Raw genomic sequence first — 13,303 nt, 5'->3', positions numbered from 1 at the left:
AAGAAGCTGAAATCCAGAATGTTAAGTGACTTATCCTATGTCACATATCAGAATGGGGCTAGAAGCAGGTCTTTTTCTTGCCAATGTTTCATGGAGTCTCTTAGATATTGTACACAAGAGTAGGGGAAAAAAGCCCCTAAGCATTAGACTTAGGAATACATCAGAGCTGAAATAAAGTCATATGTGAAATTGAGATAGCAGTCCGACTTTGCACTCTCCTACCTTAGAAAGTTAGACTGGCACAGAAAAATTGGTGAACCTCCAGAGCTTCAGTTCCCTGATCTATCAGATGCAGATAATAATACTTGCCTTGTAGAAATTTTGAAAAGATTAAATTAAATTATTCAGGATCTTATATAGTCCTGAAGCTATTTCAACGTTGAAAAGATATTAATTTTCCTTCCACCCCAACATCTAGCATAATTTGGGATACATGTTAGGTGCTAAACCAGAACTCTGACAACAGGATCTAAAACTGCTTTAGTCTTCAGATTTCTTCTGGCAATTTCTTTCCAATTTAGGGTGGGTGCTAACAAAAGGTCAGAGGAACAACAGAAGCAGATGGTCTTCCTGAAGCGTGTGCCAAAAGGATTTGTGAGTGTCTTGGGGTGACGTCTCCACCCATTGCACAGCTTAGAGGCTCAAGGGCAGATCCCCAACATTGTACTGGTCCCTTCCTGAGCACTCCCTGGTGCAGACTCCAAGTCTGACAAGGAAAATGTGCTGTGATCATCCTACGGGGGACAGAGCAGCTGCTCCAAGGTGGAGTCTATTGTCAAGGTTCTCCTGGTAACAAAAAGAGGAAAAGGTCTATCAAAGCATTTCCTGCCCGCGGGAGCCATGTGCTTCCATTAATTCTTTTCCCTGAGTCAGTCTGTCTCCCTCAGCTCATGTCTCTCCATGTCCACTGTCCCAGGAAAAAGAAAAGGCATTTTTAGCAGCTGATTTAAAAACCTTTCCACAATGTGAGGTTAACAAGAGGAGTAAGCTCAGATATTCAGTGACGTGCACCTATGCATTTCATAAGGAAACTGGCACTAAAAAAGGGTTTTGGGCAGTTACAATTTTTCAGAAATCTGCTTATGCCCTTCAACTGCTTTGGCCATGGGTACCTGAGGATAAGAGTGACGTCTTTGCTATCCTTGCACCATCAAGAAATCATAGAAAAACAACCATGAATATTCTCTTAATATTACACTGATAGCATTCACACCTTATAGAAGAAATTAGCTAGTGATGAGATTGAGTAAAACAGTATTTCTAAATGAGTGACTGAGTTCGGTGAATCAAATTTGCTAGCCATGGGAGTCAGTAAAAATATATCTCTAAATGAGTGACTGAGTTTCATGAACTAATCTGAATCTCAGCTCAGGAAAGAAGGCCTGGAGTGTGACTCTCATGAATAAGGTACAATGTGGTCACTTATAGTGCATGCTGTTCCAGAAAAGATATTGCCACAAAGAGAGGATGGTGAGCATGGTGTCTACTAACAGAGCAGAGAGAAAGATAGAATTTGACAAATGCCTGTCCAGCAGTGTTATGATGAAAGCCCCTAAGTGCTAATATGGAAGATTGCAAAAAACGATGGAAGAGAATCAAGATACCCTGGCCAACGACCTGTCAATTGAACAGGCGAGTGAAGTCATCCTGTGTCACTCAGCCACCACCTGACCACAGATGCCTGAGAGAGCGCAGCAGGCTATCACTGAGTTGGCCCAGGCCAGAAGAACCTGAGCTGACCCACAGAATCATAAGTTAAATTGAATGCTTGTCATTTGAAGTCACTAAGTATTGAGGCAGCTCGTTATGTAGCAAAAGGTAAATATAGTGGTCAGTGGCTAAGAGCTCTCTGCTGTGAAGTTAATCCTTCAAACCTTGCCACAGTCAGGGAGAAATTGTCCTTAAGACTCTAGGTTTTGCTTGGCTTTCACTTATAATTTGTCCTCCTCCTTGGCACTTAAAAAATGAATAAATTAATGGGTTTATTTATTTATTTATTATGCTTTGAGACACGGTCTCACTCTGTCACCCAGGCTGGAGTGCAGTGACATGGTCCTGGCTCACTGCAGCCTCCAATTCCTGGGCTCAAGCAATCCTCCTATCTCAGCCCTGCAAGTACCTGGGACCACAGGCAGGTGGCACCACAACTGGCTGATTTTAAGTTATTTTTGTAGAGATGAAGTCTTGCTATGTTACCCATGTTGGTCTTAAACTCTCGGACTCAAGAAATCCTCCCACCTTGGCATCCCAGAGTGCTGAGGTTACAAGTGTGAGCTACCAAGCCAGGTCCTTGTTTATATGGCAGGCTGTGAATTGAGCTGGCATGAGTAAGTCTTCCCATCTCTCAAGCATGGTGCCCAGAGTATTGAATTTCTGGTGTCTCTTAGCTGAAGAGCAGAGTTTTGAGGGGTTATGCCTCTGGCATGCACCTGTCCTGCCCAAGCAACCAGCTCTGTCTTATTTGTATAGAATTTTTACAAATCTAACAGCAAAAATCAGTCCCTAAAATTGAAAGAGAAAAATTTAATAGTTTTTTATATCCATTTTTTAAAAAGGTATAAAGAAATAGTAACTGAAATACATATGAAATCTGTTCAATATATATAGAATCCCGGTGTTTTGTCCCTCAAGGATACGGAGAGTCCACATACCAGGCTAGATAATCATTGAAGAATCCCAAGCCTCTGGCCTCTTTGATCCTGTAAACAAGGTGAAGATGTAGGTATCTTCATCTTCCAAATATATGTAGAATGAAATGGCAACACTAGCTTATGCCTGCTCAGTGTGATCATGTGATCATTAGCAATGTCAAGTTGAAAACCAGACACTCAGATTGTTATTTTGGCTGCATCGTATCCCACCCTTGCTTGACTAGTTTATTTTAGTCAATTTATTTAATTACTTTTCAGTGTCAGAGTAATAGATATGATATACACTTAGTGATTTTTTTTTCAAATTGAAATTTGATAATAACCAATGGCATTTGATCTCTAACAACATCTTGCAGGACTCTATTCCACCAAGATTCACACACTTCTCAGGCGCAGATTATGAAGCCCTCTAAAGCCATTCTATTCATACCGAAATTCTTACTATATAAGGTAAGATGGATAGAATTACTTTTGTGACCATAGCCTTTTTCCTTGTATATCACTGGAGTTTTTAAACCTTCCCAGCATTTCTCCCTTCCCTTCTTTCACTCACCAAACGAAATGCCCAAGCTGTGACATATGACTCTGAAGCTGGAAGGAGAATAAGAGAAAACCATATGAGAACTTGTTCCCTTCCACTTAACATATGAAGCCATTCCTGTATAATGAAAAGCAAACAGAGTTTTAGTGGCAGAAATGCGCCATTGCACAATGCCATTTTGACATGGCTCTTTCGGCAGGAACTGTGGTTCACCCCTGGGTTCAGCTACGTAATTGCTAATGGAACACTGTTGACTGAGCTCTCCTTCAAGATGCTGAAGAGACAAAAAGGATGCAGATGTTGACTCCAGAGGTTAATAAGCAAATACCTATTTTTAAGTGATATGTGTGGGTTCATATTCAAAAACACTTACGAGGTACCTACCCCACACTAGAGTCTGTACGAGAAGCTTTGTAGCATTCAACCATGAGCAAAGTGCCGTCCTGGAACCCAGTGACCTTACTGACAGATATCGTATTTAACTTGTGGATGTTTCCACATGTTGCCTTACGTTATGCTTACAATAAGCACGAGAAATAATTACAAAAGATGTTATGAACTGAACTCTGTCCCCCCAACCAAAATATACATGTTGCAATCTTGATCCCCAGCATTTCAAAGTGCAACTGCATTTAGAGATAGGGCCTTGAAAAGAGGTAGGTTGCACTAAGGTCTTTAAAGTTGGACCTCTTTCAATATAACTAGCATCCCTATAAGAAGAGGAGATTAGGATACAGACACACACAGAGAGAGGACCACGTGAAGATGCAGGGAGAAGATGGCCATGTACAAGCCAAGAAGAAACAAACCCAGCTGACAGCCTGATCTCGAACTTTCCCCTGCAGACTGCGAAGAGGTAAGTTTCTGTTGTTTAAGCCACCCGATTGGTGGCATCCTGTTACAGAAGCGTTAGTAAACTAATACAGAAGGTATTGTTACCCTATTTTATGTTAAATCCCTATTTTAATGTTAAAGTGAGGTTGTGAAACATTAAGTAATTTACTCAAAATTTACACATACCTCACAAATGGCTGAGACAGGATTAGAATGCAGGTCTTCATAAGCCCTATAAACTGCTCTCTTATCTTTCTACTGCCTCCCACACTGTAACACACATGGAACTATCCCACTAACAGGCAAGACCAGGGCTGGGAAAAAATCAAGATGTTCTTCTTCAGTCAACTACCTTTGGTTGTTTTCTTCCTTACCGATTTCAGATGCTTCCTATCCTTGGCTTCAATCTTTCTGTTCTTCTGCTACTCTCCCTTTATGATTAAAACCACATGATCTCAGTGGAAGATATTTGCTGTCAGGAAGTAAGTTAAATGCTGGTATTCTAGTTCATAAAAGTGACTGCTAGTGATAAGTACTACTTGATAGGGTCTTGCTCTGTTGCCCAGGCTGGAGTGCAGTGGTTCAATCACAGCTCACTGCAGCTTCGACCTCCCAGGCTCAAGGACTTGCCTCAGCCTCATGAGTAGCTGGGACTACGCACACGCCACCATGCTTGTATTTTTTTGTAGACAGTTTTGTCATGTTGCTCTGGCTGGTCTTGAACTCCTGGGCTCAAGTGATCCTCCTGCCTTAGCCTCCCAAAGTGCTGGGATTACAGGTGTGAGCAATCATGCCCAGCCTAATTCTTACTGTCTAAAAGACAAACTTGTCTGGACTAAGAAATGAATCTCTGTAATAGCAGGCAAGTGGTAAATATATTTAGGGGGAGACAGCCCTTACATTCTTTGGAAAAACGTATTTTAATTGCTGGAACTGTATGCTTTATGGGAACCTGATGGGAGTTAGAAAATTATGTGATCATTGTGAGTTGGTAAGATTTCTTAAAACAAATAAAATTTAGAGCCAAATCAAAATAATGGTATTATCTGAATTAGAGATAATAGGAATAAGGTATTCCACAATAAAGTCCTAGTCACATTTTGCTATAATTGTTCAGTCCCAAAGGTATTGAGGCCTGCAATATACTTGGGGAAACATGGATGAATTGAAGTGAGCCATGTCCTCACACTGTGCACAGTCGGTGACTTTAATCTAGGTCAGCACTTCTCAATATGACTGAGCAGCAAAATCACCTGGGGAGTGATTGAAGCATGGAGCTAGCAGGTGCCCAGCCCCAGAAACTCTGAGTCATTAAGTCCAAAGGCCTGGATTTTTAAATGTCCCCAAGGAGACTGTGATAAGAGTAGGCTTGGAGACAATTTCACTGCCCTAGGAATTCTGCAACGTCAGGGGAAGACAGTCCTCAGACACAGCATTTCAGATACTGTGGCTGCCAGCACTCTTCAGGATCACGGGGCTTCTCTCAGATGATAAAACCTGGGCATAAACAATAAACATAGACAAATTGCAAAAACACTAAAAGGAAAGGTAGTGATAAGAAACAGAAGCTTTCTTTCTGGTCAAACATACATTTATCAGGGTAGATAAATATCAGATTGAAATTCAAGAAAGAAAAATACCTGAGACTGGGTAATTTATAAACAAAAGTGGTTTAATTGACTCATAGTTCCACATGGCTGGGGGTGGGGGGCTCAGAAAACTTACAATCATGGCCAAAGGTGAAAGAGAAGCAAGGCACGTCTTACATAGTGGCAGGAGAGAGAGAGCCCAGGGGAAACTGCCACTTTTCAACCACCAGCTCTCATGAAAACTCTCTCACGCTCACAAGAACAGCACTGAGGAAACCATCTCCATGATCCAATCACCTTCCACCAGGACCTTCCCTCAACACATGGGGATTATGATTCAGGAGGAGATTTGGGTGGGGACACAGAGCCAAACTGTATCAGTATCATTTTCAATTAATGACAGAATTAATATGCTAAGACAAATTCTAACTAATGCCATGAAATCAAATCCTCTTTCTTGGTCTTTATAGTACAAAGTGCTACCAACAGAAGAGCCAATGTAACCTAAGAAATGGTTCCGTATCTCTCGTGTTTTTAGCTGACTGTGGAGCTTTGTAAAAATACCTAGTACTAAAGACAATGCCTGGAGAGTCTGGGACCAAGAATCTCTATTTTTAAAACTTTACAGATGAATTCAATTCTCACCAACAGTGGGGATTGTCTCAGTGACTCTGTCATTGCTTGGCTATGGAAAAGATAGTCAAAATAATGAAAGCCAGCCCTGGCAGAGTCACCAGCCAACCAGAACGGGGGCAGCCTATTAAAAAGGACAGATGCATCTACAAAAAGTAATTTTCCTCACATTGTGACTTCAGCAACCACTGACTAAAGATGAAAAGTTTTAAATTAGACCTTTATCAGACTTAAGAGAAATTCCTGTCATATGTGGAATACCAACTGATCCAGAAAAAAATCCTGTGGCACAGTTGCTATTTCCCATTGATGTAGAATGTAAAAGCTGATAAAGGTCACAGACATCATCCATCTGGTCTAGCTGCTTTTTTTTTTTCTTACAGATGAAACCCAGAGATATAAAAGGAATTTGTCTAAGGCAGAGTCAGGGAAAAAACCCAGAATTCCAGGCTCAGTCTGGTATTGTTTGGTCAACACGATGCTATTGTCCACAGATGAAGAAACAAAAGCTCAGGGAAGAAAACTGATATGTTCCTATAGGACTATGTATCTGTAGTATGTGCATGAGTGTGTGCGTGTGTATGTGAACATGTGTGCATATTGTGTGCATGTGTCTGCACTTGTGTGCATGTGTGTGTACACGTGTGTGTACGTGTGTGCATGTGCATATGTGTACATATGTGTGTGCATGTGCATGCACTTGTCTGCATATGTCTGTGTGCATATGTATGTGCATGCTTGCGTGTATAAGAAGTAGGGAGGGGAGAAAGCAGCTATCCTTAAAATCTTCTGATTACTCATTCAGTTTTAATTTAAAAAAAAACTGCTAACCCTTATTGGGACAGAATGCTTACTTCCAAAAGCTCTGTAACATAGTTTGCCAATACTTAGCTGAACCATATCCACTGTCAATGTGTATGGACGTTGAAATAGAACACATTTGCATTACCCATGATAATCACTTAAAATATCTGGAAACTGTTTGCAGAAGAGTTTTTCAAGTAAAAAAAGAGCTTATACCATTTATTTATAATACTTGTTAAATAATAAGACTCATTCTAGGTATCAGGCATAGTCACAATTTCTTACATTTTCAATTAGGTAATGTATTTTCTGTTTCTACGATCTGGGCTCACAAAGCTTTTCTTCATAATCTTTTACTTCTGTTTAATCTTCAGCTGCACATTGCTGCCCATTGTTATTGAACTCGAGTCCTGTGTAGCTTTTCATTCAGTACACCAACTACGAGGCTACAGACTTCGGCAGAATCTGACCAAGTTCAACTGCTTGATGGTGGATTACTTTCCAAGCTATTAACCATATCTTTTCCTAAGCCCCACTACACAGTAGCTAGACAGTAAATGTTACTTATCTATTTAAAGATCTTAATGTTTCTCTTTTACCTTCAAAATAAAATTAATACTTAAAATTGTCATTTAAGACCCAGGTGCCTTTCTTTTTTTCTTTTATCTCTCTCTCTCTTTTTTTTTTTTTTTGTGACTGAATCTTGCTCTATAGTCCAGGCTTGAGGACAGTGGCACCATCTTGGCACACTGCAACCTCCGCCTCCTAGGTTCAAGTGATTCTGGTGCCTCAGTCTCTCAAGTGGCTGCGATTACAGGCATGCACCACCATACCCTGCTAATTTTTGTATTTTAAGTAGAGACAGGGTTACACCATGTTGGACAGGCTGGTCTTGAACTCCTGACCTCAAATGATAGGCTCACCTTGGCCTCCCAAAGTGCCCACCTCAGCCTCCTAAAATGCTGAAATTACAGTCATGAACCACTGCACCTGGTCCCATCTGCCTTTCTAAATATTACCTGGGAATGCCTAGGCCCTTGGTCATACTGAACTGCCTGGAAATTCTCAAACATTCTTTCCTGCCTCCTTGTCTTTGCAAATGCCATAGCATCGGCTAAAACAATTTTTTTTCTCTCTACTCCCCCAACTCCGACTTTCAAATATGGAAAATTCTCTGTGGAATTTTCTATGGTCTCCTCCAACTGGGTTAGACCTCCTTCAATTCTCCCACTACTCCCCAAACACACACTCAGACATACAGACACACAAATGTGTGCGTGCGCGCACGCACACACACACACACACACACGAACACACACACACAGTTTCTGCCTTATGCTTCCAAAGAGTTCTGTCTAAATTCCCATCACACTTCTCACGGTATGATATCCCTTTTAAAAACATTTTCTGTTCTTCTGATATGGAGAACGACAATCCATTCTGGCCTTAGTGGCTCCTACCTATGAGTGCTTACTATATTTTTGTTGCATGAATAGGTAAGATACTAATGCTTCCCCCCAACATATCCCCAAGGTGTGAGGGCAGGGGTTTACCAAATAATCTGTTATGCTGGGAATCCAAACAGGCTGTGCTGATAAACCCTCATATGGAGTACAGAAGGGTCACTGAAATACTCTGAAGAAACATACAATCCCCAGACCATGGCTTCATTATTAGTTTAGTAACAGATGAGACTTTCCATGGAAATGTCAATTGCATACCCTGATTAGCCTCTGATGATGAGAAAAATATAGTCAATCATACCCCCTGGACTTATTTCACAAAAAACCTATCATCTGCTGGATAAACCCTCTTTTGCTGCGAGCCAGGTGATGAACTGAGTGAATAAAATATTGAATCCATGGTTTCTGAGCTCCTTCAATGAACAAACTAAAACCCAACACCTCGACTGACCAGAAGAGAGCTTACGTGTGGCCTCGTGTTCCAAGGTGCTAATACAAGTGTTATTTTAACTGCAGACTTGAAAGGCTATATCTAAGCACATCCTTGATACAATGAAAACTATTAAACTAAGACACTTTCCGCATGTAGTAAGTGTAATAGATAAATAGACAAACATACCCAGATCAGATTAAAGTGATGCTTCAGAGGCCAGGCCTTCCCGTCTTCAGGACGGACTAACATGGAAGTAATTGTCACTTAAAAGAGAAAGAGAAACTTGGTTTCTCCTAGAGACCCAGTATATCCTAGTGGCTAGGAATGAAGGCCAGAGTTCCCGGATTTGATTTCTGGAGTTATTAGCTGTGTGTCATTGACCAAGTTACTGCACCTCTCTGTGCTTCGGTTTTATTACTTCATTACACACACACCCACACACCCACACACCCTTAGCTCCTACATCATGGCACTAATTAAGTGATGTATTAATAATACACAAAAAAACCCACTTTAGAAAATTGACTAATAGTAAACAGTGAAAGTTTACAGTGATCTAACGATACAAGTATGATTAATGAGCTATTCTTTGATGCTTTTATTTCTTTAATTACAGTGAGATGTCCCAAGATATATTTGCTTATCCTTGTGCCATAGATAAACTTCTGAACTGAACTAATTCCCCCTGTTCTAATGATGCTTGTTTTCACCTCACATTAAATAACAAATGTATTATGAAACTAAAGATCATCCTGAAGCAATTACATTGATTCCAACTTTTGTTCTCCACAAACGGAAAGGACAACATGTTTGTGATAATCGACTGCAAGTGTATTTATTCTCCACACCATTGTGGGTTGCATCCAAATTGCGTTTTAATTCGTTTCCCATGTTACAGCCTTGAAATCAGAAAATAACATAATATACTGCAGGAAAACAATTTAATGCATGCTAATGTGAAAAGAGGAGAAAGTATACTTTGTACTCTATTGAAAACAACCGTGGTAGAGTAAATAGTTACTGGGTATGTATAATACACTTAACACTTGAACTGCGTTTAGCATCCAAGATATGCTTCAATTTTTGATTAGAAAATAAAAATTTTCACTGACAGGCCCTATCAGGGGGATAAAATTATTTCTAGCACACGCAGTGAACATTAAGACAGCTCAGTTCAGAAGGATGGGAAACTAGGGTGGTGGAGCAGAGGGCCTCTTTATAGCCTTGCCATCCACACTCTTGTGACACCAGCACAGGGAAAATGAAACAGGGAAAATTTCTGTGGAATTTTCTAGGATGTCCCCAGGCTGGGTTCGGCTTCCTCCAATTCTCCTGCTACTTTCCAAACCCTTCTTTTGTTTATAACTTTTTTTTGGAGTTATAGCTGTCTTTACAAATCTCGTGAAAATTATCAATATTCCTCCTAGAAAAATGCGCACGTGCACACACACACACACACACACACAAAATTTTGAATATTAATTCATGATCTTCCTGAATGCTCTCTTGGAAAGAACTCCTTTTTAATAAAGTGATTTGTATTATCTTCAGTGAATGAGTACATTAATATTTGAATATAGATTTTGCCATTTGGTTTTCTTTCTGGAAACATAGTATTTGTAACCTGACTTGTGACCCTCCCAGCAGCTTTGAGGTAGTTCACTAGCTTTGTTTTACTGTGATCAGCATGTTGAAAAACCCCGTAGGTGTTTCTAAAATGTTTAACTTCTGGAAAAATTTTATTTCTTTTTGTTAGGAACGCATAGCATGCATTTATGTATGCTGTCCTAGAAATACTGTATTATAATTTTAATTATATGGGAAATAACCAACATAATATTGTTTCTATATTTGTTCATATTAAACAAACGGTAGTAATATACAGAATCTTGGTATCATTCAGACTCTAAACGCAAAGCATATTGCTTGGGAGAAATACATGTAAGCATGTACATAGCTACTACAGTCATGGAAAAAATGTTTCAAAAGTATAAGGAGAAAGCCTTTTAAAATTCATCCTCAGTGGATACAGAAATAGCAATGCCAATGAGTCAATCTATGAATTTCTGTATCTATATCTTATATTTTAATATTGGGCAGAGAAACTTCCCAGATATTTGATGCAAGAATTTGTTTTGAAAAAGTTTGGTAATTAATATAAAGCTACTCTAAAGCTATCTTTTATTGGTAGAGACACATCTTTAGAGAAGTTTGTAATTATCAACATTTACCATCTTATTTTTTACTTTGAGACCAATCATCACAACCCCAAAGCCAAAAGTTTATAATAATTTATTATTATTGCATGACATTTGCAGTAAAATAAATTATAGAAACCATAGCCTCTTTATAAACTATTTAGTATATCAAATTCACTTCCTAATGCTTACTGCAGTAACTGTATGAACTTTAATTAGATTACGTTTTAGCATTAGTCAGATTTTTAAAAATTATACAACGTTTTCACAGTCCTGTGGATTTATAAAAGACCCCATTATTTTAACATTTGTGCAACCTGTTTGAAATGTATAAAAATCCTTTTACAAACCAAAAGGTGGCAAATGGTTTTACTGAGCTGCTGAAGGCCTCTTACTTTCTTGAATTTGTACTTAAATCCACGTGATGCACTTTTTCAGGCATTATATTAGGTGCAAATAAATAATCAATTATTGATCTCTAAAAATCTATACCAATAGACAACATTCAGGCTTGGTGACACTTTCAACACTCAGATATAAACATTCAGTAAACGATTTATGCATAGAATTCTCTCTCCTGTCCTCCCTCTCTCTCCTCCCTCCCCCTACTTATTTGGTTAAAAAAAAAGTTCCTCTTAAATTTAAGTCCTAGGGCCTGACACAGTGACCCTGGATCTATGTCATCTCCAGCCATCTGTTCTCTTTGGTTCTCATTACATCTGCCCAGGCTCATATCTGCGTCGATCCTTTCCTGCAGGGACAGGAGAGTTTTCAAATCCTTGCTGAAAGCATTTTGTCCTCCACTGTAACAGCACAGGCGTGAAATTGTTTGGAGTCTCTGTAACCAGTTTGTTCAGTCCTGGTCCCTTTCCAGTCCCGGTCCCTTTCCAGTCCTGGTCCCTTTCCAGCCTCTGGAGTCCTAACAGAAGAGAAGCTTGCAAGGTAGCAGCAAAACTGCTGCATCTGTGAGAATCTCACAAACTCACTCGGTCTTTGAATGTCCATTCTTGGATAACGTCCTTATCCATTCTGTTGTCCTCAGTGAACTTTGATAGAATATTTCCGCAGTTTCAGAAACTGGAAAAGCTTGTCTTTTGTCCTCTTCTTCAAGGCCATCAGGGCGCGTGTTTTCTCCTCCACATCTTGATCTATGGCAAATATGATCTTAGCTCTCTCCTCTGCTTTCTTGTCTCCAGAGTTTCTAAAGAGCCTTTGCAGTGATTCTTGGTCTATGTTTTCAAAGATGTTGCCCACGGCTTTCTTACGAGAGGCTGTGTCGAAGTGGTAGCCGTGGATGGACGGGCTGACTCGTAGCGACGTGGACATAATGATGGCTTGGTGGCTTCGCTTTGCTTTCATCGACGTGGGGATCTTCCGGAATTCAGCTCCCAGGCTTTCCAGAGAGTCTGTAGTGAAATCATTCAGGGACTGCTATTTAAAGTGTGAACAAAAGCTCCAGGCTCAAATTACACTGGTGACATCAGAGTGATCTCAATGAAGAATAATCACAGAAAGGCTTAACAGTTGAGCTGCCAACATCCTGTTCTAGTGTAAAATGTTACTAAAAGCTGTGTCCACTGATTAGGGGCAGGGCTGTGAGTATTCATTTTACTTCACATGTGGCAGTAGGATAATACAGATCTGGGCCTTCCTTTAAGAAAGAAGCTGAAGACAGGAAAATACAAAGATATGACATAAACAAGATCGCGTAGACTCTGAAATCTTCACAAACCACAATGAAGACAAGGGGTTCTGCTAACCACAGAGAAGCTTTTATTCCCAGACAAGTAATTAAAGTGCAGGGCAAACATTTGGCGTCCACATCAGCGCCCTTTGGACATTCCTATCAGGGGCAACTCCAGAGCTATTGAGAGAAAGCTGAGCAAATGATTTGGGGTGTGTTCAGTTGTAGAATGGGATTTTTCGTGCAAAAGGCTGACATGACACAGCCTGAAAAGATGGCTTTTCAGACATGGTGCACTAGTGCTAATCTGCAGTCATTGAAGACAATTGTCACCTGAGGATAGTGATAATAGGAATAATCCAGGGTATCTCCTTAGGCTTGTGTATACGTCCACAACAATAGCTACCGAAAGCCAGCAGGAAAAGTTAAACAAGTGTTTCACCTGCGCGGTGCCCAAAAGGAATGAATTGATC

The 13,303-nt window shown here is 40.1% G+C and overlaps 1 protein-coding gene and 1 long non-coding RNA gene across 2 annotated transcripts in view; one reads left to right on the top strand and one right to left on the bottom strand.

Moving 5' to 3' along the window:
- Nucleotides 1-7,681, top strand: part of LOC103787521 (uncharacterized) — a 52,961-nt gene extending 45,280 nt beyond the window's left edge. The window contains exons 4-6 of the long non-coding RNA XR_008475955.2: nt 3,008-3,101; nt 3,898-4,048; nt 6,632-7,681. This is a non-coding gene — a long non-coding RNA (uncharacterized LOC103787521). The remainder of the gene's footprint in view (nt 1-3,007; nt 3,102-3,897; nt 4,049-6,631) is intronic.
- A 3,543-nt stretch (nt 7,682-11,224) lies between these two features.
- Nucleotides 11,225-12,556, bottom strand: TCIM (transcriptional and immune response regulator). The gene has a single exon (XM_003734598.6). It carries the CDS (start codon nt 12,503-12,505, stop codon nt 12,185-12,187), a length of 321 nt encoding a protein of 106 aa, XP_003734646.1. The 5' UTR covers nt 12,506-12,556; the 3' UTR covers nt 11,225-12,184.
- Nucleotides 12,557-13,303: the final 747 nt, after the last annotated feature.

This window comes from Callithrix jacchus, chromosome 13 (assembly GCF_049354715.1).
Source record: "Callithrix jacchus isolate 240 chromosome 13, calJac240_pri, whole genome shotgun sequence".
Classification (NCBI taxonomy): domain Eukaryota; kingdom Metazoa; phylum Chordata; class Mammalia; order Primates; family Cebidae; genus Callithrix; species Callithrix jacchus.
Note: the sequence above shows the minus strand (reverse complement) of the source record. Positions and strands in the feature narration are given on the sequence as shown.

Coding starts and splice junctions, on each gene's coding strand:
- TCIM (XM_003734598.6), bottom strand. CDS start 12,505: ATGAAAGCAAAGCGAAGCCACCAAGCCATCATTATGTCCACGTCGCTA.